We start from the raw sequence: 27,919 nt of genomic DNA, 5'->3' as shown, positions 1-27,919 counted from the left end.
AAGCCCCTGGACCTATTTATCTGCAATTTGGCAGCCTCAATCCACTCTGGAGTGTTTCCTGTGCCTGTAAATTTCATCAACTTTGGCCAAAAGGGAGAAAAAAAACCATAGCCATTTTTAGATTTTGCATTATACTTAGTGGGGAAACACAGTGCTTTGCTGTATACAGAGTGGCTCAGAACTTGAAACACAGTTCAAAGTGGAGAGAAAGCACAAAGTGACTCAGACACAGATTGTTGGTTTTTTTTTAATGCATAGGGTCTGTGTATATCACTGGTATATATCCTTAATTATGAATACCCAGTAAAAATTGTATATGGCGGATGAAGTGGTGGGATCCATCTCTCTAGTGGGCATCTCTCTCCCTTCATTGAAGCCTTTTTCTTGCTGCAGTGCATAAGTTGATGTTCGGGTTTCAAAATTAGAAACCCCATGTTACGAAGAGATGAATGGCTCTGTTATGCAGCGGAGATTAGCTTGAATGTTACTCATTACCCTCTGGGGCTGAGGCAGGGGGGAATTCATAATGCTTTATATGCATCGTGGATTACTTGACTAGCACCTTGTTGCCTAATGGTTTCCATGACTCATAAATGCAGAATATATACTTATAACAGAAAAAAACGCATTATTTCCCCGTTTCTTTGATGCCATTATAAAATGTGTGATATTTAAGTACCTAGGCATTTATAACAGAGTAATATATTCAGTAGGGTAGCATCTGAGCACCTGGAAAAAGAAATATGAGTACAGGAACAATAAGAAATCACTAGGCATTACAAATATTTAGAGACTAGTCTCCATAGAGAGCATATTAGCTGTATAAACTGCCAACAGCAGCAATAGGAGAGAGCAGATTAAACAGCTGTAAAATGTGGATGGTGAGCACAAACTGCATATTAGGAATTGAATAGATATCTAGCTGTACTTATCAGAACTAGATAAACCACCATACCATCTAGTGCAGCGCTGCAATTAGCTACATTATGGTGGCATGTAGATCCCAATTTTTCCATTGTGATGAGAACAGTCTTGTTGGGTTTCTTTCAACTCATACCAGGCTTATGAACTTACTGGAAAAATGGGGTGTGAGTGTGCACTGCCCATGTTACCAATTGGAGGGCAAGCACCTGGTCAGCACCTTGGTTCTTTGAGGATGCTCTGCAACTTTTGTTTTACACACCACACTGGGAGCTTACATTACACAGCAGCAACCTGAGTTTGCTGCCTGCGGTACATTGAAGAGGGAGAATAAGGCAGTCAGCATGGTGCTCTGAAGACTGCATTTGTGTGATGCTTGTGTGTTCACATACCACTTTGCCACATCCACACATTATGTTTCTAGGCGTCTATTGTAAAAATCCTATGTGCCACACCTCAGAAATGTAATGTGTGTAGAAGCCCTTAGAAGGCATGCATAGCTGAGTGGCAGAGCACGTGCTTTGACTGTAGAAGGTCCCAGGTTCAGTCCTTGGCATCTGCATTAAAGAGGTTCATAGCAGGTATTTTGTCTGAGACCTGGAGAGCCACTGCCAGCCAAAGGCAGTACTGGGGCCAAATAGACAGCAGCTCCCAATGTTCCCATGATGGCCAGTTTCTGAAGCAGCCTCCCTAGCTGTTCCTTTAACAGCAATTTAATCTGCAGCAATTGCAGGGGGGGATCCCATTTAGCTCCTAGTCACAAAATGTAGACCATACTGGCTATAAAAAGCTTCACCTGTTCATTTCTGCATATCAAAACCCTTCTTAAAGGGGAAGGAACAGGCTAAATCAGGGGGATTGTGCATAGCCAATTGGTAAGCTTGCCAGCTTACCTGAAAAGGTCTCCCTGTTTGTTTTCAGCTGGTATCAACTGTGCCAAGACGTGTGGGCAGTCTAATCCACGAGCTGCTGTTCCAAAGAGAATGTTTTAATTAAAGTGTCATGTTGCAAGAGGTCTAGCTAAATTCACTGAGCATGTTTGCCAGCACCAGGGATTCGGAGTAACTTTTTAATGCACTGATGAGTTTTTCCTCTGGCTAGAGAGGGAGGGAGAGAAGTTCTGTGTAGTGTTTCCCTCGCAAAAAAAGACAAATTGCTTCTCTCTCTCTCTCTCTCTCTCTTTCTCTCTCTCTCTCTCTAAATGGTTGGCAAGGAGACTCCTGTCTGCCTGGGCACTTCCTGCTTTCATTAGCATAGCCCAACCCACATCGAACAAACGCCCAGCACTACCTCATTTTAATGCTGGACCCAGGCCAAACGTACAAGCACTACACTGAATATAAGGAGGAGAATGACTGCAAAGAGAACCATAAACTGTCATAAGGCTAGACCACATCTCTGGCTAGGGCAGAAAAAATATTGTGCTGAACATGAACAGCCTTTTAGATAGTTTGCATGGTTGAAAGCAAAACATACTCAGCAAGGTTCTGACACTGGAAGAAAGGAGGGGAGGGAGATAAAAGAACGGGTGTTTCTTTCACAGATCTGAAAGTATAACCTGACAGAAGAATAAGCGAATTTCATACCAACTGGGTGCAGTTCAACAGAGGCAGTGTTCTCTCCCCCCCTTTTCTATTATTATTTTCTTCTGCTACAGAAGAAGGAACATTGTGAAGGAAAGGGGTAGTGGGAACACAGCATGGCAGGGGCCAAGCGAAAAAGGAAAAATGCCATCTGGAGAAAGATCCATGCACTTCGCTACGAAGACTTCAAACTGTGGTGTGTAAGGAGGCTCCCTGTTCTGGAGTGGGCGCCAAACTACAACTGGAAAGCAGACCTGCTTCCTGACACAATTTCTGGGATGATGCTGGCTGTTCAGCAGGTGACTCAAGGTACTGTGCTGGAAACGGGCTCCGATAGCTGTTTAGCGTACAGGTTGAACTGCTCAAGCCTGTGCTTGTCTCCTACCAGAACTGATTTCCCCCATCCCCTTTCCTTATCCTTGACCCATTCGGTGTAACTTACAGCGGACGCCTACGTGTGTTTACGTGGAAGTAAATTCCGCTGTGCTCGAGGGGGCTTGCTCGCAGATTAAATGTGCCTTAACCTTGCTGAAATCAATGGGCATTTCTCCCCTTGAACATGCAAGCACACAACAATAGTAATATATGTTTGGCAGCATTTGTGTGTGCATGCAGATACAGCATATAAATTGGGTGCCATCCGACGGCATATATAAGAGCGATTCTTGCTTGTCTCCTTTAAAAAATAATTATACCTGTGCAGAGAGGTTTACTGCTACTCACAGCAGAACCCTTTAATTATGAAGTGAAACTCACAGTACAGATCTATGCATGCTGATGTAGAAGTACATCCCACTCTGTTCAGTGGGATGTATAGTAGGATTGTAGCGTTAACCCTTTACTAATCTATCTGCTTTTACCCTCCTTTGTTGGTTGTTGCTGTGCTTTATTGCACAATGTTTGCAATGAGAACAACACACTTATACTGACCTACCTTACAGGGTTCTTGTGAGGATTACTGCTTACCAAGATAATGGTTGTGAAGTATTTTGAATGCCATAAACTGAAACGTAAATGCTAAGTGTTATTATAATTATTCTATGAAAATCTAGCAATTCACCTTGAAAGTAGCATCTTTCTCTCCCCCTGCTCATATGAGAGAAACAGTGAAGAGACAGACAAACATTAGCATTACCCCCTAGTGTTACCTGCCACTTCCTTGTCAGCAACAGCCAACAAGCCACAAAGAGTTTAGCACATAAAATAGTACCTTGTTACATGTTTATCACGGTAGCAAAAATTGTGGCGTTTTGCAGTCATGTTTGTCTTCTGAGATATACTGTAAATTGCCATGGAAAGCTGTAATAAAAATCAGGGGGGAGCTCCAATTTAGTTTGGTTGCCATAGGTGCAAAGAAATCTCCCCCTGACTGATACCTGGGGGGGGGGACAGATGTGAAAAGTACAAAACTACTTAAATAGTTTTTGGAGAAATTAAGGTTTCTGTCATGTTATATATGACATTTCAGAGAAATCCCCCATTCAGTGTATTGTGAAAACAGCTGAAAGATCATTCAGAGGCAAACATTTTGTGATAGCTGTTCTTTTACAGATTCCCTAACAGCTAGCCTTAGTCCTCATTCATGCATTGAAAATTATAAGTGCTCCTTTAATTGAATTATTCTGCAGCTGGAACCAACCGGTTTGTGTAAGTATTTATGCTTTTGGAGTAATTAGGAACATCTGCGCTGGCATGATTTAACTTTAAAGACCTTAATACTGTAGTACTGTAAAGGATCTTGTTTCACTGGTACACTCATAGGCAACAATTGCAATTAAAACACAGCTAACAATGGTATGTTTGAAGCCAACCAAAATATTGAATTAAGAGGCAGGCAAGAGTAGGTAGTACTTTTCTCCAGCCTTCTTTTTTGGATTTCCACAAATGAGTTCTTGGACTTTATTGGCTACAGCTTAGAATACACAGGTGATGCTAAAGAAAACTACCAATTCCATTACATAAGAAGCTGCCTTTATATCAGGTGAGACCGTTGATCCAGTGAGCCCAATATTTTCCCGTCAGCAGTGGCTCCCCAAGGACTCAGGCAGAGGACTTTCCCCTATCACCTGCTATCCTGTCCATCATATCTAATATAGTGGAGATGCCAGAGATCTTCTGTGTGTAAAATAGGTGCTCTGCCATGAAGCTATGGTCTTGATTATATTAATAAAACAAATATAAGAACATAAGAAAAACCCACTAGATTATACCGAAGGTCTGTCCTGTGCATTATTCTCTTTCCACCAGAGGCCATCAGATGCTCACGAAGAGTTTACAAGCAGGGGATGAAGGTAACGGCATTCTCTAGTCTTTGAATCTCAGCACCTGTGAATGCAAAGGTATTCTAATTTGGAGCATAGTGATTCTTCCTGGCTGTTATTGCTAATGTAAGGTTACCAGATTTTTTTCAATAAATCTAGGGACGCTTTTCAACTTCAATTGATTTTGTATGTGGACTGATTTGTAAATCCGGGGGCTGTCCCTGGGAAACGGGGACGTCTGGTAACCTTATGCTAATGGTACTGATAGATCTCATTGAATTTGGCTAACTTCTTTTAAAGCTGCCTAAGCTAATGGTTGTCAGCATAGTATTTCATTTAGTCTTCTGTAAACTTAGTACAGCAGCATTCTCTAGCTCAGGACTTCACTGGACTCCAGCTGTCATCAGCCTCAGCCAGCATGGCCAGTGGTCAAGGAGGATGGGAGTGTGTGTGTGTGTGTATCTATATATTTTTATATATTCATTCTCACCCAGTCTATTCCTGGCCCCACTTCTGCTTGTGGCATGGGGGCCATTGCAGTGTGGCTGCTTCCTGTGCCAATCAGAATGTCAGAAGCTCTAGGTCATGTAGCAAAATTCCATGTTGTCGTAGTTTACAGGATAACATAGCACTGGGGTACCCAAATCTAGCTTTTCCTATGTGGCTAGGAGCTTCCAATGATATCATCATGATGTAGAAAGGAACCGCAGGAAATCATGAGGATCATACAAGAGGGCGAGGCTTTAATATAAAGCAGATTCCAATTAAGCTTCCATTTAAAGGAGATTCTACAATTCCCTAGGCAACTTATTCCATTGGTAACTATTCTCTGAGAAGGAAGCACTCTTTGATATCTGCAGCCTACATCTGCTTTGATATTTGCTTGAATCCCCAGGATAAATGGCTGTCTGAGCCATGGAATTATTCTGTTAACCAAACAGGTTTTGCCCAAGTGTTTCCTTCCGCCTTTTGACTTCGGATCATTACCTTTAAGGAATGTTCAGATGCCATTCTGTCAAGCTTTACTGTTCATTCTGCCCTGGCACAGGATGATTTTGTTCTTTAAAAACTTGTGCAATATCTAAATGCTAATGAGAGATTTGATTCAAAAAGTTGAGAGGGGGCAGAATCAGATAGCATGGATGTTAATCCCATAGCAGACACACACAAAGAAGGGGTGTCAAACTGGAGTCTAAACTCTTCATTCAGAAGATGTCCAAGGGCTGCACTCAGTTTTCAGTATTTGATTTGGGGTGTGGGAGGCAATAAAAGGATCAGTAGTTGATTACTAAGTACACTCGTTACCATTCAATCCCAATGTGCAAAAAAACCTTCATCAACACTGCTGCTGCTCCTAATCACCAGTTTCCACCCAGACCTTAAGACCTCCTTGCAATTCTAAGTCCCCTATCATTTAGAGTGCTTCCATCCTTCAGTTTATTATGGACTCTGCACTGTTTTGCATGCAAGTTTTGCTCAGCATCCATAGAATGTTGTCTTCATCAAAACGCTGCCCTGTATTATTTTCCTATTTAACCATGATTTACGTGGAAAATCTGATAAGAAAGCAAAACCTATGAAAGTGGTCTGGATTAAATGAGGAGATGTTGTAGGATATCATTTTGATGAGGATGGCATTGTGTGAACACGGCAAAAAAATTGAATGTTTGAGCAGCACCAAAACTGCCACGTGGAAGTGACATTAAGTCCATGTACCACTGCTTACCCTCCAAAATCCTCTTATACTCCAAAGCAGCTATCTTCACCAATCATGCCACCTAAACATCTCCTCCATTGGCTACAGACAACCGCTTCCTATCTCTTTTGGCTTCGTGTCAGCATATAGCCAATAGTGCACTATGGGTGCTATTGGTAGGCTAATCCTTTTGCTTCCTAGCTATTCAGATGGGTCAGAAATTTATGTGGAGTGAGCTAAGAGTGCCATAGTCTGCCATAGAAACTTTGAAGGCAGGAGGTTTACAGTCCAGCTCGGAGGTGTGAAACCTCAGGCCAGGGGTCAAATGCAGTCCTCCAGGCTCTCACTCTGGCCTTTGGAAATTTCTCCAGCTCACACCCTTCACAGGTTCTGTTTCACACCCCAGATATTTTTGCGTGGCTAGAATATGTTCTTGAGCCCTGCTAATGCCTCTTGCTTGTCTGAATGGAGAATAGAGAGGAGTGTGAGGATGTAGAAATGTCAGAAGTGAGCAAGCAGTACATTGCACTGTTCAAGTTGGAATTAACTCTTTATTAGTAAAAACCTGATCCACACAGGAGTGTCAAGCCTAACGAACAGAGCAACTCATCACTGGTTGGCCTTGTCCCCATGAAGCAGTTGCTGAGCAGCCCAGTGAAATGTGTGGGATATAAGTAGTTAATAATAAATAATAATAATAATAAAGGTATCCGCCTCCTCACAGCTGCCTAAGTCCCCTCCTCTCTGGGGTTTCCCCCCAAGCAATCAGAGACTGCGTCTGCACATCACCAATCCCTCCTCCACTCCTTTCAAGCCTTTCCTGGTCCTGGGAGACCAGAGGGGAGGGGAGCTTGTCACAGCAGGAGGGGGAGACACCTGTGACTCTTCACCAACCTGACTCATCTCTGCCTCTTGGCCTCTCTCCTCCTCTGCTTCAGCTTCTGCCTCTGATTCCAGACTTCTCTCTGCCACAGACTCACAGCTCACTGAGCCCTGTTAACCCCTTCAGCTTCTGACACCTCCTTTTCCTAGTCTTCTCCCTATTCTCCCTCTCACCCCTCATTGTCATCCTACCACCACTCTCTGGGCTCTGAGCCGCCTTCTCTTGGGGGTTCCCCAGCCGGTTCCTTCCACCTTTCCTCTGCATCCAACCAGTCCATGTCAAGAAACTAGCCTACTGCACAAAGGCAAAATTTACATTTGTTGCTCTGGCCCAGCCCATGACTGGCACATGGCCCTTGGAAGATGGACCAGAAAGAAATGTGGTCCTTGGACTGAAAAGGTTCCCCACCCTTATTTCTGATGCTCATATGGCTCATGCCTCTCAATCTACTCATACGCCTTGCCTGTACAAAAGGGTTCATTGAATTTAGAACCAATTCAGAGAGACACATTGTTAAAGTGATCACATGGTAGTACATTTATGGGTCCAGCTGTGGCAGAACCACTTGAGGATTGGTCAGAATGTGGATCAGTCCACATCAGTCACTGATGTGGATGAATAAGTGACAGCTTACCTGTATTGAATTTAAATTTATTAGCCATTACCCATCCTCATTCCTGCTTCATTGGGGTCGTACGTGAACATCTGAAATGATGCAATTCTCAAAGGAATGCCATATTTGTTTAGTGCATGCTTAGATTGGATCTGGAGAGACTTTTTCCTAACACAATTTCTCATCCATTTCAATCCCCTTACTCCAGTGCCCTAAACTTAATTTTAAGAAACATAGAAATCCATCCCTCAATTGGTTTCATAAGCACTGTGGGAGGAATAATAATTGCAAGACTAATCTGTTGTTTGTATTTGAACTGATGGATGATGCAACACTGATGCGTGTTTTCTTTTTGTATTCCCTGAAGAGAAAAGAACTCTGTTACCTGACACTATAAATAGACAGAGGTATATATTAGCTTAGATAGCTTTTAAAAAACGGATTAGACAAATTCATGGAAGATAAATCCACCAAAGGCTATTTACTCATGACAGCTATGTGGACCTTCCATTTGGATGAAAGGGATCATGTAGACCCATATTAATCTCTTTTCAGGCCTGGTTATATTATGGAAACAGCTTTTATAGCTCAGTGGGGCAGACAGGGGAAATTTAATCCCATTGCTGGACCTCTTAGCAGCATTTGAGACCTTCTATGCTTTTGCATGGCCTGGCCTTTGTAGCACCAGTTTGTTTCTGGATGAGGGTTTATTGGAATAGAGGGGGGGATTTTACCACTGCTGTGGTTGAATAATTGGATAAATTTGCTCAGGGGATGGGGGAATAAGATAAAAGGAAGATGGAAGGTCAAATGAAAGTAGAGAGGGAAAGTAGCAAGCAAAGATTCCTAGCAGTGGAAGGAAACATATGAGGAATCTAGTGAGTCCATTGCTGGATTAGAGAGCTTGGAAATATGATACGTCTCTATTAGGTTCTAATGGCTGGTCCTTAGAATCAGAGAAGGAAAACCAAGGAGCTCAGACAGTATGGCTAGCTCTTAATAGCCTGGATGGTGTTAAGAAGGTCTCACCACTGGCCATGGAACTACGAGACAATGGATGAGGAAGAACTGCTAGGCAGCTCAGTGTTCTGAAATAGCTTTGAATATACATTGGACGGACTCATTTCATGATTTTCATCCTATTTGGCAAAGGGAGACATCTCTTTTGCTTATATGGTTGCACATCCTTCAAAAGATTCATATCCTTTGCCTTGGCATCACTTATCAATCTGCGATTACAGGCTTATTAATTAATTACAAATTAATAGCTAAAATTTCTCCAAGGATCTAGCCAGATGTTCTGGCTTGAGGACAGAGATTTTATAGTGTCCCACGCTTCCCAAGTTTTATTCTACTTATATCACTACCACCGTCTCCAAGACTTTGGCCACAAGTGCCAGGTAGAGAAGTTGCTTTTAATCCTTGGTTTCCCATGAGGCTGACGATTTATGTAGTTTTTACTAACTCATTTGCCTCACATAAAAATGGCCCTTTAACTTGAACTGTGCAGTTATAATTAAACAGAAGAACAAGAGGAATCATTGCTCTTAAAACAAAGCTAGCTAGCAAAGGATTAGAGCCATGGGCTGTGGGACAAAGCCCATGTATTACCTAAGGTAGTTCTAAATTTTGTACTTGGCTTGTGGGTTTCTCAGAAAGCCAAGAAACTTAAGACTTCATGAGCTGGCAAAAAACCTAAAAATTGGCAGTCTTTCTTAGGCTGCTGGTGTACATGCTTGAAACTTGTACTTAAAAACCAGAAAGACGGATCATGTGTCTCAATGAGTCTTCCATCCAGCAACTTCTGAAACTCCAGAAGGCTAAGGACATCAGTTAAACTCAAAAGATGCAGAGGAACATTCTTGGTAGATGCAAGCACTCCTGTTAAATATGCTGGCTTCTTTGTCCCATGGTACGTCACCCAGAATGCTTACATTTCTCTGAAATTGGTTATATTTATATGCTTAACAGCATAATCCTATGCATGCCTACCAAGAATGAATTACCCCCAGGTGAGTTCAGCTGGACTTTCTCGTAGGTAAATATGTGTATAGGATTGCAGCCTAAGTGTGTTCTTCAACCCAGTTTGAACCACTGAAAAGGATTGTTCTCATGTTGCCACCCTTTGGACCTCCATGGAGGAGGCTCAATAAGAAGGTCAAGATTATGATTGCTGGCTCCACATCGGTTTATGTGAGAAGAAGTGGTCCCTGAAGTATTGAGGTCCTGAACAGCATAAGGCTTTATAGATCAAAGCCAGTACTTTGAACTGAGCCTGGAAACTAATTTGTAGCTAGTACCTTCATGCCAGAATTGGTTTTGTACGTTCGGACCATCCTGCACTGGTCAGCAATCTGGCTGCTGAATTCTGCACCAGTTACAAAATGGATGTTTGGGTCAGTGATTTTGTGGCCAGATACCAAAACTGCTAAAGTTATCTTTCCTTTTCTTTGTGCATGCCAATTTATTATAAGCACTCCCATTTCATTCATTCATTCATTTCATTTATAACCTGTCTTTCCTTCAAGGATTTCTAAGTGCTATATATGATCCCTCCCCTCTACATTTGACCCTCATAACAACAGCCCTGTGAGGTAGATTAGGCTGAGACATAGTGACTAATCTGGCTCAATGGTCATTCATTGAGTTCTTTTTGGCTGAGAAGGGGATTCAAACTTGGGTCTCCTCAGCTCTCATTGAGCACTTGAATTGCCATGCCACACTGGCGCTCATCTACACAAGGGGTGGACTCTTCTTTAAAGCAGCCCTTCCACTCCTGTCAGCGTTCATCTTTAAGAACAGCAATGTTCTTATTGTTAAATAAAAAAAGTTGTTTATTTAAAAAGGTAAAATAAATCAGCTTGGCTTTGAATAGGATTTCCTGCTTTAAGTACGAATTCTCACACACAGGGTAAAAAGACGTGCAGGTAAGAAGGCTAACTATGTAGTCCTTCATGCTTAGCAACGATCGCGCCTGGTGTTATGGGATCGTTGGACGGAGCCAAGAATAAAAATTCTTCCTGTGACTGGACACAGTGCTCTCTGACTACATTCTTGCCTAGGCTTTGCAGGTGCTTTACATAAGGCTTCATTCACCTGAAACATCCTGAGGCTGCCAGCTATGATGCTATTATATAACTCTGATAGGTCCACATTTGGAATATTATATGCCATTTGGTGACCCATTTCTGGTTCCACTGAAAAGAGGCGGAAGACGTGTAATAAATATAAATCAAGTCTCAACAAGGGCTCTTAGACAAAACTACTCGAGGGAATGGCTTGATGGACAGTGGTGCTAATGAGACAAAGAGGCAAGAACTGAGGATTAATATTTTCATACTTCATTCAGTGCTCAAATGCCTTGACTTTTGTAGTGGGTTTGGAGGGCTATAATTCATACATTTAAAAATATGTTTAAAAGTAATCACTTTGATCATGCATCTTTATCTCACAGTTTAGACTATGGCAGGTTTTGTGGCTAGACACTAAAGAACACTGAAACTTAGTTTTAGGTACAGAAAGTTTACAAAGACTGCCTAATCTAATCTGTTTTCCATCACCACCTTTTCTCCCCCCTCCCCCACTGTCGCATACGTTTGCCATATTATGTAATTTGTCCACTCATGCATTCTAAATCTGGCAAAATGATTAACTTGACTTTGGTCTTCACACTGAAGAATAGTTAGCACCTTAACAGAGCTCTGCTCTTCCACTCAGAGCTCATGTTACAGCTCAGGGTTCATTATTACTCTGTAAAGCACTATGGACATTAATGGTAGAATGCATGATCCAGCCAAAGTAATGCATTTTCAAGTCCCATTTATTTCAAGACGAGCGTATGCTTGCATCTCACCAATGGAAACCAATGGGTTTTCAAAATTTTTAGCTTTGACTGGATTGTGACCTTAATGTGTAGGCTGTTACTTCTTGTTAATGATTTACTTGTTTTCCCTCATGTTTTATTGACTTTAGGAAAGATTGTGGCAAGAAAATTATCTTACGTTCCTCTTGATCCTATTTAAAAGTCAGGTGTGAATAAGCCCTGTGTTTTTGAGATTTGTAGATCTGTCCAGCAGGAACAATCTGAAAACTCTCTATGAGAGAAACAACAGCTAAGTGATAGCACACATGCATTGCATGCAGAAGGTCCCAGACTCTTGCTTTGCCATCTCTAGATTTGTTTGTTTGTTTAAAAAAGAACCAGGTAGCTGGTGATGTGAAATATCTGAGACTTCCAGATTCTGCAGCTGGAATAGACTGAGCAGTTAACTAAAATTTAAATGCAGTACACCCAGTACATTAGAAGGACTGTATCTCCCTATTTGAACTTGCCTAGGTTTTGAGATCTTCAGGGAAGGACCTTCTCTCAGTCTCACCACTCTTAAGGAAAGTTTGGCAAGGAGGACCTGTGAGATTACTTCCTTGGTGGCTACCCCCAAGTTCTGGAACCTACTCCCATGGGAGACTAGGCGGGCCACCCCTCTGCTTTCCTTTCACCAGCAGGCAAAAGCTTTTATTGTTTGGACAGGTCTTTGGCCACTAACTGGCAGTTGTGATGATGAAGGATTCAAACCAGAGACTTCCTCCTAGTACAGTGGCTAAGATGGAATTCCCATAGGGAAGGGACTGTGGCTCAATGGTAGAGAGTCTGCTTTGTGTGCAGAGGGTTGCTGGTTCAATCTCTGGCTTCTCCATCTATAAAAGGATCAGGTTGAAGAAGATAGGAAAGTCCTCAATTGCAGAGCTGATGCTTGTTAGATTAGAAAGCACACACACAGCTTTAGTGCGGTCCAATGGACCAAAAGTACACAGTACAATAGTATATATCAGCAATTATTCAGGTGTAAGATTGGCCTTTCTAGCCAACAGAGGAGTTTTAGCTTGTACATACTGAATTTTGGCAGTGTAATGGTATCAATCTTATCCTCAAGGAGACCCTTAACATGAGAAGAGTCAGCCATTCCAGGGTGCTCTGCTAATATTGAATTGATTAGGTACTGTCTAACCTGTTTATACAAACTACAGTGTAACAAATTGTGCTTCATAGATTCAACATCCTGGGAACATGGGCATAGCCTATCTTGGTATGATTAGAAATCAGTGGGCCAGGAGGGCAAGTAGCCTGGCTCAGCATAGGGCAGCTTCCTGTGTTCTTATGTATCATGCTAGGTAAAGGTAATGGGACCCCTGACCATTAGGTCCAGTCGTGACCGACTCTGGGGTTGCGGCGCTCATCCTGCTTTATTGGCCAAGGGAGCCGGTGTACAGCTTCCGGGTCATGTGGCCAGCATGACTAAGCCGCTTCTGGCGAACCAGAGCAGCGCACGGAAACACCGTTTACCTTCCCGCCGGAGCGGTACTTATTTATCTGCTTGCACTTTGACATGCTTTCGAACTGCTAGGTTGGCAGGAGCAGGGACTGAGCAATGGGAGCTCACCCCGTCCCGGGGATTTGAACCGCCGACCTTCTGATTGGCAAGTCCTAGGCTCTGTGGTTTAACCCACAGCGCCAATGTATCATGCTACCCCACCTCTAAAATTGGTCAAAGAATGAGATTCTGATTACAGATTGATATTAAGAACATACGAAGAGCCTGACGGATCAGGCTAATGGCCCACCTACTCCAGCATTCTGTTGTTACAGCGGCCAACTGGATACCTGTGAGAAGGCCACAAGCAGGACCTGAGCACAACAGCATTCTTCCTGTTCATGATTTCCAGAAACTGGTATTCAGAGGCATAGGCAGAATGTTGTCATCATGGCCTCTGATAGCTCCATGAACCTTTCTAATCCCTTTTTAAAGTCCTTCAGAACGTAACCTGATTTGTTTCATAATTCCCATCTACCTTCTCTACAGGGCTTGCCTTTGCTGTTCTCTCTTCAGTGCATCCTGTGTTTGGCTTATATGGATCTCTCTTCCCTGTTATTATTTATGCCATATTTGGAATGGGACGCCACGTTGCCACAGGTAAGTGCTTCTGGATCCTTGAGGACCAGTTCCAGGAACTTAACAGGTCTGTTGGCTGACTCTCTCTTAATGCTGCCTTCGAGGTTAGTGTTTTGTATAGCTCGCAGTGTATGATGAATAAAAATTAAACAAGCTGTTCTTCCATGGAAGGTCAGAATGCAGAATTAGCTTCCATTTGGCTTATCTGAAAATCAAAGAGTCCCCGAGGATCAATGCACAAAGCTTTGCAACTTTTCGGACTCCATTCATTTGTAGGAACCCCATGTAATTTCTGCAGAAGTAAATGGAATTTGGGTAACAGCAGCGCTTGATGGGTTGTGCTCTCTGTGACGCTCAAATTCGGCAATAGTTTTGTGGACTTCAGTAGTTGGACTCTTCTGAACTCTTGCAGCTTGGAGAAGATAGAAATCACCCTCCAGAAATGAATTTGGTATTTTTTTGGTGCATTTCTTTTACAACTACATTTTTTTCCTGTGTAATAAAACTATTTGGGGGTGGGGGAAGCATGATGAAGATCAATCTGGAACTGTATCTGCATCATTAATATTGCACCAACACTATCTCCATAAGGACTCTCCACTTTGAGATCTGGCAGGTGCCTGCTAAAGGTCTGTGTCTTTCAGAAGGCCTTTGGATGCTAAGGTTTGGCCTTTGGCCTTTGAATGGATGGTGTAGTTTTAGTTAACTGTGTTGTATTGTATTGTTTTGTTTGTATTCTCTTGTTTGTTTTATTGTTTCATTGCTATAATCTGCCCTGGAGTCTTTTGATGAAGTGCAGGCTCTTAAGTTTCAAAAATAAACAAAATAAATACATTATACCATGATATATAATGCTCTATAAAATTTGCTCTAAGATGAAACTTTCACCTGGGAGAGCTCAGCCAAAGACAGTTTATTTGCTTATTTCCAGAAACAAAAAACAAGAGCTGCACAATGTTCACTTGCTTTTAAACCAGAAGAGATTGTTGTTATCGTTTGGCTGACGCATATCCAGATAATCTCTCTCTCTCTCTCTCTCTCTCTCTCTCTCTCTCTCTCTGTGTGTGTGTGTGTGTCCCCTGCCTGGCTCGCTCTCTCACACACATACACATAAAGGTCTTTTTTATGTATGGATGTAAACACATAAATACATATTATGTACAACAGAAGAATAGTTAAGCAAGAAAGGGCAATCCTGCATCAGACATTTTGCCATTCTTCTAGGCAGCTGCACTGTATCATCCAAATCATTCATCCCTTACAAAGGGCGCTGGAGCCCAACTCTCATACCAAGCAATTCCTGGCTGGGTTTTAGTCAGAATGGCGTCAGTGCGCATTCTACTGCCTCACCTCAAGCACTTGATTCACTCCATCTACCTTGACACCAAATGTTCTTTTCAATTGTGACAGTGCTTTAAAAATAACAAGAGCTTACAGACAACAGCATCAATGTCTGTTAGTCAGGATAGCTATATTTCCTCCAGTATCTAAGGCTAAATGCTTTGAATGTGCAGGAAAACATTGACTCAAAGAGAGGAGAGCAGACTCCTGTGCTTACTGATGAATTTTTAAATTTTTTTTGCTCTATTGTTATTATTTAATTAGATGGTGAGCAAAATTTAAAATCTTCACTCTGTAAACACCAGAGTCTGCTTTCCTCTTTGACAGTACGTGTAGTTTGGGGGGATCATGATCATGCTCCAGAGTGCCAGCTCCAGGGGGCTGAGTCCTTTTGGGGGTCCCTACATTTTGGGGGTAAGGCTGGGCCCCCACCCCACAAATCACGGAGGCAAAGTGTGGAGCTGACCATGGCACAACTCCAGTAGCTGGCTCCTTCCCCTCCTCCTCCTCCTGCTGCAGAGGTGATTGGATCTAGAAAGTCCAGTTCCCATCATCCCTGACTATTGGCTATTCTGGCTAGGGCTGATGGGAATCTGGGAACCCACCAGTTGCCCAGCCCGGTCTTAGGTAATTTTCAAGCTCATATGGGCATCTCAGTGATGCTTACTCAGAACCAAAGAAGGGGTCCGTCTAAGATATTAATTTGAGAACTGATCTCTCAAAATGAGAAGCAGGGTTTTTACAGAGAACATCTGGTCCCGGTTGCAGAAAACAATGGAGCTGGGTACGGGGGTCATGGCCTCCCTTTAGTTAATACGGGTTGGAAAGGATGGAGGAAGGGAAAGAGCTGTGGGAGCCTTTCAGATATAGGGGAGGGGAAATTCTGAATTGCGTGGAACCACACACAAAGCTATCCCCTCGGGGTTTGAAAAGCCCAAGTATATGCACATTCCCTTTGGTTGTTATTATGCTTTCTAAGGAGCAATCATTGTCTTTTGAGTAATTGCGTGGTTTTTTGGAAATGGTCTGTGTGCCAAAATGTGCATTCAGTGCTACATTTAACAGCTCTGTAGCAGCCATGTGGTCTGCTGGGAAAGCAGCATTCCGTCCAAAGTACATAGAATTTGCATCAGGACGTATGCAAAGCCTATTGTCAAAGGCCCCTTGCAACTCACTGGCAAGTTGGATTTGCATCTTGTGGCAAGTTCCTTGGAAGCGATCATAACTCTTGAGTCAGCAAAGTAGACATTACGTAGTTACTTCATTTAAAGTGTAGTAATTGCCCAACAGGGACAAGCTGGACTATTGGTTTCTTCAAGCAAAGCATTTAGGACATCTGGTAATTTGAATAAATGTTGGATGCAGTTTGATATATTTAAAGGGTTTGGGATATCTGAGCAGCGTAATTGATGCACTTTCTGTGCTATTCATGTTGCTTTTAGATGAAACAAGATTTCCAGAATGAAGGCGTAGAGTGTTTGGTTAGAAAATTTTGATCAGTGGAGAAATTTGGCGTTCATTTTTTTAAAAAACGCTTTGTAGTTATTGTAAAGTATCTTCTTTCTGTGATCAGTATTTGTAATCTTTTATAGATCTGGGTGAATTTATAGTTTTGAAACGATTCTATAATGCCTCCAATAATGCTATTAATACCCCCCAAATATTTCTTATAACATTTACCTTAAAGAGAAGTATAAATGTTAAAGTACACCTTAGGATCCAAGACATACAATTTATATTTCCCCTAACTGTACAAGTTACTCCTTTGCTGCAGATCTCTCCATTGGGTTGGTGACTATCACAACATCCATTAACAACATTTCATATATATTTCACTCAAGCATTTATGTAAGGATCCCATGTACATTTAGCAGGATGACTCACATATATACTCACAAAGCAGGAGTTGAATAAACAGCCTTTGTTTATCATTTCAATAACACACAAATGTAATTTTGATTGCTGCCGCAGGCGCATTATGTTTGTGGTTGGTGTGGGAAGGGCCGAAGGAATGGACACAGAAGCCTGGTATTGGGTCAAATTAGGCCACAGCTTTATTGATTACAGGAAAGAGTATGTTTGGCTAAGGCATTGGGCATGTATCCAGCATCAGGCAGCTCACATGCTGCCTGATAAGAACTCAGTGGGGTCGACCCTGTGCTGGGGAGTCATCCCCCAACATGGATCGAGTGCCACAACCCTGCACAGCCCGCCATTGGGAGAGGTGTATTGGACCATCAGTCCCTATGTGGACTCCTGGACAGAGTCACCCCTCCTGGACCCCTTTAGCAGGGTACCCGCGGCACTCAGGATCCAGCCCAATGCCTTATCCACCAAAGTTGTGACAGTTGCTACGAAGTAGGTGAAAACTGGCATGCCAGCCAATTTGCTTGCAGGAGAAAATTCCTTCCTGGCCCCGAATATAGCCAGGTCCATACTCTAACTTGCCCACTCCCCCGCTAGGCGGACCCCCAACAGACTGGATGGGTGGAAAATCCCACGGCGGTCAGCAAAGAGGGTGGCCTGCGCTTGGCAGCCCTCTTAAATACACCAGGAGCAGGCAGGGCACAGCCCCCATGCCTCTGCCCCAGTTGGCCTTGCGGGTAAGGCTTACCCTAACTGGAAGGTCCAGCATGACCAGAGGTGGGTGGCACCAGGTAGCAAACCCCCCCTCCCCTGACTACACAGGAAGATGGTGGCCCCCAGGACCAGCCGCTCTGCACAGCAAATGCTTCCCTCCTGGAGCCCCAGATGAGCGAATAATAGAGAAATACATTTTCCTGGTAAGAGGTGATGCCTAAAATTGGTGTGTGCAGAAAACAACAAATGGAGAACAGACATGTAGTTGGACTATCTGAATACAGAGCTGGCAAGGCAACTTTCAGCACATTTTAAGCACAATCATTTGGACACAACACTTATAAGTTTGGATCCCAGCTAAATTGTTCACAATTTAATCCCATTGAAAATCAATAATACTTAAGTTCATCACATGGGCATGGCCAGAATTTTTGTTAGGGGGGCGGGAGTTTGGGGGGGGGCAGAATCGCCGTGATTGTTCAGTTAGTTAGGTAAGTATTTCTATTGTTTTACTTGATCTAGGGTGGGCAGCTGCCCCCGCTCCCCTTGGCTACATCCATAGTTCGTCATGACTAACTTGACTCATTGGTTTCCGCTTGAAATATGACTTAGTCTGCACCCAATCAATAGATTTCAATAGCACTTTTTTCATTTTAAGCACAATGCAGAACAAACTGGAACTGTACCTAACAGAAACTAAACTGTCTCTTCTTTTGCAGGAACCTTTGCTTTGACCTCCTTGATATCAGCAAATGCTGTTGAGCGTCTTGTTCCTCCCATGAGCAGCAACTTCACAGCAAACAATAACTCCACTGTCTTGGGATTATCTGAGTTTGAGATGCAGAGGATTGGAGTTGCTGCAGCAGTTTCATTATTAGGAGGACTCATTCAAGTAGGTATCCCTTAATAGCCGATACATATAGAAAATCAGATTAGCAGTAAACCATAATGCATCCAGAGCCCCTAGAAGAAGCAAAACTGGATTGTGATGGAGCCATAGCATGGAGTCCTCCCATGTGCTCTGGAGTTTGATGTGGCCTAAGTAGCATGGAAGACACCTCACTGCTGTAGTGTTGATGCCACAAAAGCAAGATCAGAGGGAGCTGCCAGTTGTACATCTTTAAAAATGAAATATACATTTCATTACATGCTGAGGTTTATGTAAAACATGATCAGTATTTCAGCTAAGCTGCTGCTTACTGAATATAAGGGAAAATGTTCCCTTTTAGCCACCAGGGTTACTGTCTACTCCAAGAAATAAAAACTGGGAGCTAATTCTGCCAAATCAAGATGGGAGTCTGCTGAAAAATGAGTGGCTTACCATGTGTTTAGGCCTACTTTCATGGGCCTGTGGATGGGCCAAATCACATGCTAATTGACACGCAAATGTTATAGTCACTTCCATCAGGGGTGGCTAATGCGGCCCTCCAGATGTTCCTGGACTACAGTTCCCACCATCTCGGATCATTGGCCACACTGGCTGGGGCTGATGGGAGTTGGAGTCCAGCAACTTCTGGAGGACCACAGGCTCCCCATCCTACATGATGAATCCTTGCAAAGAAGCCATTTGGGGGACAATGGCGCACATGGCATAACAACATTGGAACTAGTCTTCAAGCGATTTCCCAGAATCCCTTCTCTTGCATCTTCCAGCATCTAGTCATACGGCAAGAAGTTCCACTGTGACTGTTTTCAGCTTGCAAATGAAGTTGATCTGGGCCAGAGAGGAAGCTGGAGTTTCATGTAGCACAGGCAATTGTTTCCTTATCTTTAAGAAAGCTGCTGGCAGGTTAGGTGCAAAGATACATGACATCGCTTGCTCTGGTTTCAACATACCCATCTAAGTTTACATGCCGCTTTTCAGGTTTAACCAAGAAAGCTGGTTCCACCACTCTTTTAAATCTGATTATTAATGCACTTTAAGCGGAGTCCCAGGTATGTTCATGTTGGCACTCTCAGTTTACATAGCACAGCTGATATGCCCAACAGTCTGCATGCAAACTGAGAGCATGCCCTGGAACTCCAGTGGCAACTAATTTTTAAAAGGGCCAAACTGAAGGTCCAGTGGCAATAGATAGGTGGAACCACCCTGTTCTGCTTTGCAGAATTTTGGCAGAAAGCAGACTGTATTTTATTAATTTATCTATTGGAAACCTTTATCTCCTGCTGTTTCAGCTTGTAAGATCTTCAAAAGGACTTACAGTCTATAATAGCCATGGGGACTTGTGGCACTTTAAAGTGTAACACATTTATTAAGGTGTCAGCTTTTGTGGACTTCATAAGATGCAAGGCATTACTCTCACTTGGCAGCTATACATCTATGTGTAATAAGGGATAATAAAGAAAGGCCAAATGATTGGAGGCTGGTAGTGCAATACAGAAGAAAAGAACTTGAGATAGCTGGGATTGGAGCAAACTTTATGCTAATGTAATACAAATGAAAAGTAATAAAAAGGAAAGATAAAATGTGATATCTTTATTTTTCCCCTTATTATGCATGTGCTCTTTATAATGTATTTGTTTATGAGACGTACCTTTAACTGTTCAAAAATTATAAGGAGCCCATATGTGGAATGAATGTATATGGTATTTTGTGCGTAGGAATTACGTAAAATGATTTAAAAAAGAAAGAAGAGAAGGGAACTGTAAGCAAAATTCTTTACCACGATCACATTTCAGTTAATGACTGCTTCTGTATTAGTGGGTAGATATCTAAGTGCTGCATGCAATTCCATATAATAATCATCATAATAATAATTTGTTGGTTTTTTTTGTCTGTGGATACATCCAAATTGAGGTGTTTGGTTTTTTTTAATCAGTATTTCTTTTGTTGTTTCATTGCCCAGTGGATACACTTATTTTGATTTATATTTTTAAATGACACTGGGCAAAACTCCCAAAGACAGATTTCCTTCTTGCCATTTAGAATATGGCTGCTACTCGTAAAATAACCGCTCTAGCTTTTGCTTTGGCCAAAGCTCATGCGTGCTTTGTCAAGTGCTATCTTTTGGAGCATGTGCCAAACCAGTGTTCATTTTCATTGTATTCTGTTGTTGTTATGGCTAATAGCTGAATCCACAAAACTGAAATTGCACTGAAATATGGCCTCTACTGAGAATCAGCTATTAACTAGAGTATTCACAATTCCTTACCATCAGTCAGTTATTGCACTCAGGTACAATGTACCCTTATTATGATGCTTATGTTACTGCATACTTTGGGGCATTTCTGTGGTGAGGTACATGCCCTAGTTTTGTTGTCATTGTGGAAAGTGGATATCGTGGTTCGAGGACCCGACCCCCGCAATGTGAAATGAATACACAAGGACATGAGATATAAGGTTAATGGGCAAGAAAAGGCCACAACTTTATTGATTACAGCAGTGAAAAGGTATTGGCTTAGGCATTGGATGACTATAGGAGGTGGGTTTATTCAACAGTAGGTGGAGCCTGTTGATGCTCATCCAACTATAGGCTCTCCCCTGATGTCACCGAGGGTCGTGCCATGGCCTCCCGCCAAGCAGGCATCGGACAGAATACACGACCGCCAGATTCCTTTAACGGAATACCCAAAAATTGAAGGCATAGGCGATGGCCACACCTAGCTCTTCGACTCCACAACACATTTTTCCAATGCTTAACCTACCCACCAATACCACGAAAGTTGTGACGATTGCTACGAGGTAGGTGAAAAAACCAAAAAGCCTAATGCCAAATGGAAAAATTCCTACCAGGCCCCCCGGACAACCAGGGCGACCAACCTAAGGTCCATAGCAAGGCCAAGGAAAATTTAAGACCCTGAGCTCAAAGGGAGTGGAGGGTGGGTGACTCGCGACGGGACGAAGGAGAATGAGGCCGAGGAGGGGCTGGCGCCGCAGCATTTAGGATGCTGACAACGCCCCCTCGGAGGCACCTGGTTGGGTGCCTGCCGATGGGGGTGGGCGCCAGCCAGGTGAGTGGGGGAGGCGGAGCTCGGGCTCCCGCCCACAACCACTCCCTTCTCTTCCAGGGAGGAGAGTCTTTGGTGTACCCCAGACATTTAAGACCATAGTTTAGCCTCCTCCAACTTGGTGCCCCCCCGCTCCCGAAATGTTGGCCTACCATTAAAAACTATTAAAAACATATTAAAACAAATTACGGTCACTAGAAATATATATTTCAGGTGTCCAAGACCAGGGTGAAAATGCGCTTATGACAAAAGCTGTATAACGAAGGTGCCAAGCACAGCTGTGTAAGAAGGGAGTTTCACAACTTAAGGGCTGCCACAGAGAGTGCCCTTTCCTGGGCCACCTCCCCCTGAATTTCTGAGGACAGTGGAACTACCAGCATGGCTCCAGCTGCTGCCCTTAACACTCAAAGAGCATCTGTAGGGAAGAATGCGGGCTTTCAGTTATTTGAGACCTAAGTCCCAATTGCACACGTGTCGGTTTTGTTACAAGGACATAGGAGAGAATTCATGATTCCTGGCATTTGCATGCGTGACAAAATAGAGTCACAGGCATGCATCCCATGCTTGATGAACTGCATGTTGGATCCTTGCAACTGATGTCCATATGTTGTATTATGTGGTTGTCAGGACCCATGGCATATTCATTTGCCCCTGAGTTATGTTACAATCATGTAACTTTTTTTAAAAAAAATACTTTTCTATGCTGACTTTTGTAAACAGTCATATGCTTGACAGATCTTGTTATTAGTTGCCAATGGACACTATCAGAAAGAAAACATCTTTTGTTCTCATTTAGCATGGCAACAAAAGCTAATCAGGCTATTCTATTGTAATCACTATTTATCTAATGGAGAGGTAAGGAATGCTTTTGAACCAACACACAATAGCTACTGAACTGTGGAAAATCTTGTGTTTTTCCTCTTCAAAGCTTTGTTTTATTCAGTTTTTCAGCAGAGGCGGGATTTCACTTCTTAATATTTTTTGTCATATTTTCTCCCCCTTCCCCCCTCACCTCTCTTTTCTCTACCAGCTCCAGGCAATCCACATTAAATCACAGCAAATCAAATGAAGGTGACAACCTGACCCTAACCTTCCCCTAATCAGCAGAATGTTCCTTTATGAATTGGCTATATCAGGCATAGGCAAACTCGGCCCACCAGATGTTTTGGGACAGTGGTCAGGGATGATGGGAGTTGTAGTCCCAAAACATCTGGAGGGCCGAATTTGCCTATGCCTGGGCTATATCTTTAGCATGTTTAGTTTTGTGTGATTTGTACCTTAATTTGCTAGTGCACTCCATGCTTCAGTTCCTTGTGTTGTCTTCATTAGTTAGTGCTCCACTTTAGGCTTCTTTCCACAAAAGACAGTAAATATGTAAATAACCTTTTCTATGTTTAATTGCAAGCCTCCAACTCCGGACATTGTTCTGCCTTTCCACTACTTTGCTTTTTCCTTTAAGACCTCCACCCCCAACAAAATAATGAATTTGCCTACCAATCCTTGTTTGTTTTTAATCTGACATTGGAAAACTTCCTCTCCAAGGGCCAAACTATTTGGAATGCAGGAGATCAATGAAACCCTTGCAAAGTTCTTGTCTGACTTGCTTGGCAAAACATACAGGTATCATAAATGTCCCTAGTTTGGGCAAATGGCACAAGAAAACAGCCACCCACCCACTAGTACCACATTTCTACTCCACTTCCAGAGGGATGGCCATGCTAGTCTGATGCAGCAAAATCAGACAAGTGTCTTGTGACTCCTTAAAGACTATGAAACCTTATTATGGTATAAACATTAACTAGTAAAATTGATTCCTTCCGACTGATCCAATTGCATTCCTTTAAATATATTTAAAGGAACTTGCTGCTGGTAAGAGAGTTCTCGTAATACAGACTGATGCAGTTCTGTGCATCATTTATCACAGCCCAAATTGTCTCCACCCAGATAACAGTAGTGTCCAAGATGTGACTTTTATCTTATCTCCTGACCCTCATTAAGTAGTGTCAATTTAAGAGCATATCTCAGGCCATTCAAAGACCAATGTTATTGAACAGGCTTGTCAAAGTGAGTGACGCCCTAGTAGAATATAGCATATTTTCGAATAATTAGCCCTGCCCTTTCCTTTTCAAGATGGCTCTTGGCCAGATATTCATCTTAACAAATCATTTCTATTTCACACTGCTGATGTTGGAAGGACATTGTGCGTTTCCCATGTCCATTTGTCCTTGGACTTGTTCCTTTTTATTTCACAATCTTTCCCTTTTTGTGGCTGTAGCCGTGCTAAAGTGGTTTCACCTTTGGCTACATATTGCTGTGAGATGCCTGCAGTTCAACAGAGTTAACCATGCTTAATTTCAAGGGGCTTTGGCAACTATTATGTTGGATTGTGGCCAGCGGCTCCACTCTAGAGGGCTGATGAATATAATTATACTTTTGCACACACCCATTTATCATGTTATGGAATGTATCCCTCATTGCACTCTCCTTCAATAAGTTTGCCTGGCTAGGCTGTGGTCTTGCTGATTGCCCCACATATTCAGGGATGCCATCGTGTGGAAGGTTTCTGCCTACCATTGCTACAATGGTATGTTAAAGTCAACTACAATAAAGACCAACTATATCTAGTTATATGCATCTCTCTGATAAATATGGCATGCTTGTAAAGACAGAGGACTGTCACCTTCGGATCTCAAAATGCAGGATGAAATGTGCATGTCTTTATGTCCCTCTGTCTTCTTGGTCAAAGAGGGTCTGTTTGTATACACATTTCATCCTGCATTTTGAGATCTACCTGCACTGTTTCCCCATTTGGAATATTCCTTCCACTATTAGCTGCAGTACTGGGGGGGGGTGGTTTCCAGTGTAGAAACTGTTTCTTGTGTAAACCGCTTCCATAGCTCCCCCATAGAGAATTACATGAGCCCACATGTCGGTCTCTGGAAGAAATGTAGGGGTTGCCCTTTTACATGTTACACACAGAAAATGAAAGCATAAGTGTATTAATCCATGTATTTGAAGCATTCAAATCAGCCCTAGTTTTAACATTTAAACTTTGATTATCTTTACAGTGATGAAAGTTATGGGCTGGGACTTGTAGTCAGTACAGTGGTGCCTCGGGTTACATATGCTTCAGGTTACATACGCTTCAGGTTACAGACTCCGCTAACCCAGAAATAGTACCTTGGGTTAAGAACTTTGCTTCAGGATGAGAACAGAAATCATGCTCCGGCGGCGCGGCAGCAGCAGCAGGAGGCCCCATTAGCTAAAGTGGTGCTTCAGGTTAAGAACAGTTTCAGGTTAAGAACAGACCTCCAGAACGAATTAAGTACTTAACCCGAGGTACCACTGTACAGGACACTGAAAATAGACACAAGTTTTGTTCCAGTCACTAGAATAGTGAAACTGTAACTGAAATAAGTAAAAGTAGGTCAGGAGCAAAATTTTGTTGATGGTGCTGAATGACTTGGGATACAAAATGTTATCTAGATTGCAACGCAACAAATAATTAACTGCAGAGCAAATTTAAGAACACAGATAGAAATGTTTTTTAAAAGTCTTTGTCACAGTTAAAGAACGGCAAAATAATGCACGTTCAGCACAGTCAATGTAAGGCAAAAAGCCTGGGCTAGTAAAAGCAAGTTTGTCTTTAATTCAGCATACATTCTCTGAAGCTATTTGCAGCAGGATATGTTGTTCAGGCTAATAGTTCAATAAAATTGAAAATCCAATTAGCCGTTATACTCTAAATAATAGACGTTGGAAGTGTTTATTCTTCAGGATATCCTGGCTGTGATCAGAAAACAGCATCAATGTCCCTACCATAAATTGCATAAATTGCACAAATTGTATCATCCTGGTGATGGTTTCAGTTAGGAATGCCTTTGAGAGTTGGTTTCTTGCCTTGGCCATTGAAGTAAACCAGTGACTGTGGCAAGGATTTTTTATGATTCAATGTCACAGTGTTCTTGTACCTCATTGTATTTTTTGGGAGTGCCAGTGGATTCATGTTTGCTCTCTGGTGCTGTCAGTATGTGAAGGGGGCACAGGTGCACCTACTAAGGAAATAGAAAACTGGAGAGGCCCAGTGGGTCAAGTTGAATCATACAAACCAGATGGTGGCTAGAAAACAGGTTCACGGTTTCCATAACAACACTCCACATCTCCTAGGAGGGCTTCTCTAGTTGGAGTTGCCATTCCCTTAGGAAAAGAGATGGCTGTTTCTTGTTTCTTTGTAGGCATGGTCAAAAAACAAACAAAGGAAAGGGTGGTTTTCATCTGTTTAGCCATTTTTCTTTTCCCCAGCAACACACTTTTATATGAATAGACGTCTTTCGCCCAAAGTTCCACTCAAAAACCTTGAGCCATTGACTGCATACTGCTGAGCCCTTCTGAAAAACCTGAGTTTTGCCCTCTGGCTCCATTATGGACCTGATCTGAGCTCAACCCCCTGTCAAGGTAGCAACTTAACTTTATTTCACAAGGCCGTTTTGGGAACATGGGTTTCAATATCCTGCTTAGTTTCACACCATATGAGGTTGTTCCTTTGCAGTGCCTACAGCCTAGTTATGACAAAACAGTAGATGAGACAGTAACCATGTTTCATTGCACCTGACTGCTTGTGAGGCTTTTCATTATGGAATACTCCCTGTGGGAACTGGCATGGTTACATACAGAGAACAGGCATATCAGGAATGAGGCTTGGCTAGAACCCATATCCCTGATTTAGTTTCCTTTGTGCAGGGAGTTATATATCTGAAGGAGTATCCAGGACTCTGGAACTTATTTGAAAGTGTCAACAAACAGATAGATATAGGTGATCCAGTTGACATTGTATGCATTGATTTTCTGAAAAGTTTTACAAAGTTTCTCACCAAAGACACCTGAGAAACATTAGCAGCTATGGAATAAGAGGAGAGTCACAGATTAAGAAGTGGGCAGGAGACGGTTTGCAATGCACACTTCTTAAACCAACACAAACCAAAACACAGCTAGTCTTTGAATTTTGTGATACAGATCTCAAACCAAATAATGGGTTGTTGTTGTTTAGTTGTTGAGTCGTGTCCGACTCTTCGTGACCCCATGGACCAGAGCACGCCAGGCATTCCTGTCTTCCACTGCCTCCCGCAGTTTGGTCAGACTCATGTTTGTGGCTTCGAGAACACTGTCCAACCATCTCGTCCTCTGTCGTCCCCTTCTCCTTGTGCCCTCAATCTTTCCCAACATCAGGGTCTTTTCCAGGGAGTCTTCTCTTCTCATGAGGTGGCCAAAGTATTGGGTACAAAACTGCAAGTACTAGGGGAAACAGAAGACTGCCCTCAGATAGCTGTCAAAGATTTTGGTGTCAGTACAAAGCTGAGGACATAACAACTTTATTTTGCCTGTTTAGTTCTGTCTGCTTAGGCCAGGCAGTGTACATCTCAAAGGAATAGAAACGTGGTTGAGAGGCATAGCTCCTTCCACTTAAACCTGTGGGGCCTAAAATCCTGGCCATTTGTGACTTTAAATCTGTCAGACACTGTACAGAGAACAGTATGAATGGAATGGTTTTTAAAAAGTAGCTTCAGCCAGACTTTCGTGGCTTAGTCCCCCCCCCCCACAAAGCCCTGCAGAGCTTATTGTGCCTATATATTGGAGTAACTGAAAAACAACAACATTAGAGCCAATGCTTCAGAAAAGTCACCGTACTAAATACACATTGGCAGAGCCAGCTGTTATTATAGCTAATCTCAACCCAGAGCCTGGTAAACCAGTGATAGGAGAGAGATAACATATAATGAATGTATGAAAGTGGACATGTGTCGAAAGTTTATTCATGGTATGCAATGCATAATTAAAAAAAACACTTCACTGTTTGATTAGCTCGTGGTGCTATCTTGTCCCTTTTATGTTAAAAGGGTGGGCGTATCTTTTCCTTACATTAGCCTTGGTACCCATATTCACATGTAATCGCTGTTAATATATCTTTGGTTTCTCAGGTAGCAATGTTTGTGCTGCACTTGGGCAGTGCCACCTTCTTGCTCACGGAGCCGGTGATAAGCGCAATGACGACGGGAGCAGCTACGCACGTCGTGACTTCACAAGTCAAGTACCTCTTGGGAATGAAAATGCCGTATATATCGGGACCCCTGGGATTCTTTTATGTAAG

At 42.6% G+C, this 27,919-nt stretch overlaps 1 protein-coding gene across 5 annotated transcripts in view; it reads left to right on the top strand.

The window, feature by feature from the left end:
• SLC26A7 (solute carrier family 26 member 7) overlaps positions 1 to 27,919 on the top strand; it is an 80,670-nt gene that overhangs the window by 10,917 nt on the left and 41,834 nt on the right. For 2 of the 5 annotated variants that reach the window (XR_008331422.1, XM_053395677.1), the window contains 4 exons: positions 2,579 to 2,813; positions 13,816 to 13,926; positions 18,546 to 18,722; positions 27,754 to 27,914. Coding sequence is in view for 1 of the 5 variants with exons in the window: in XM_053395677.1 (XP_053251652.1) it covers positions 2,621 to 2,813; positions 13,816 to 13,926; positions 18,546 to 18,722; positions 27,754 to 27,914 (642 nt within the window). In the remaining 4 variants the exon portion in view is untranslated. Of the gene's footprint in view, positions 1 to 2,578; positions 2,814 to 4,751; positions 4,844 to 13,815; positions 13,927 to 18,545; positions 18,723 to 27,753; positions 27,915 to 27,919 lie in introns of those variants that run through there. The other 3 variants (XR_008331423.1, XR_008331425.1, XR_008331424.1) reach the window with 3 other exon arrangements.

Source organism: Podarcis raffonei, chromosome 7 (assembly GCF_027172205.1).
Source record: "Podarcis raffonei isolate rPodRaf1 chromosome 7, rPodRaf1.pri, whole genome shotgun sequence".
NCBI lineage: Eukaryota > Metazoa > Chordata > Lepidosauria > Squamata > Lacertidae > Podarcis > Podarcis raffonei.
The sequence above is the reverse complement of the archived record's forward strand: the minus strand, read 5'-3'. Positions and strand labels throughout refer to the sequence as shown.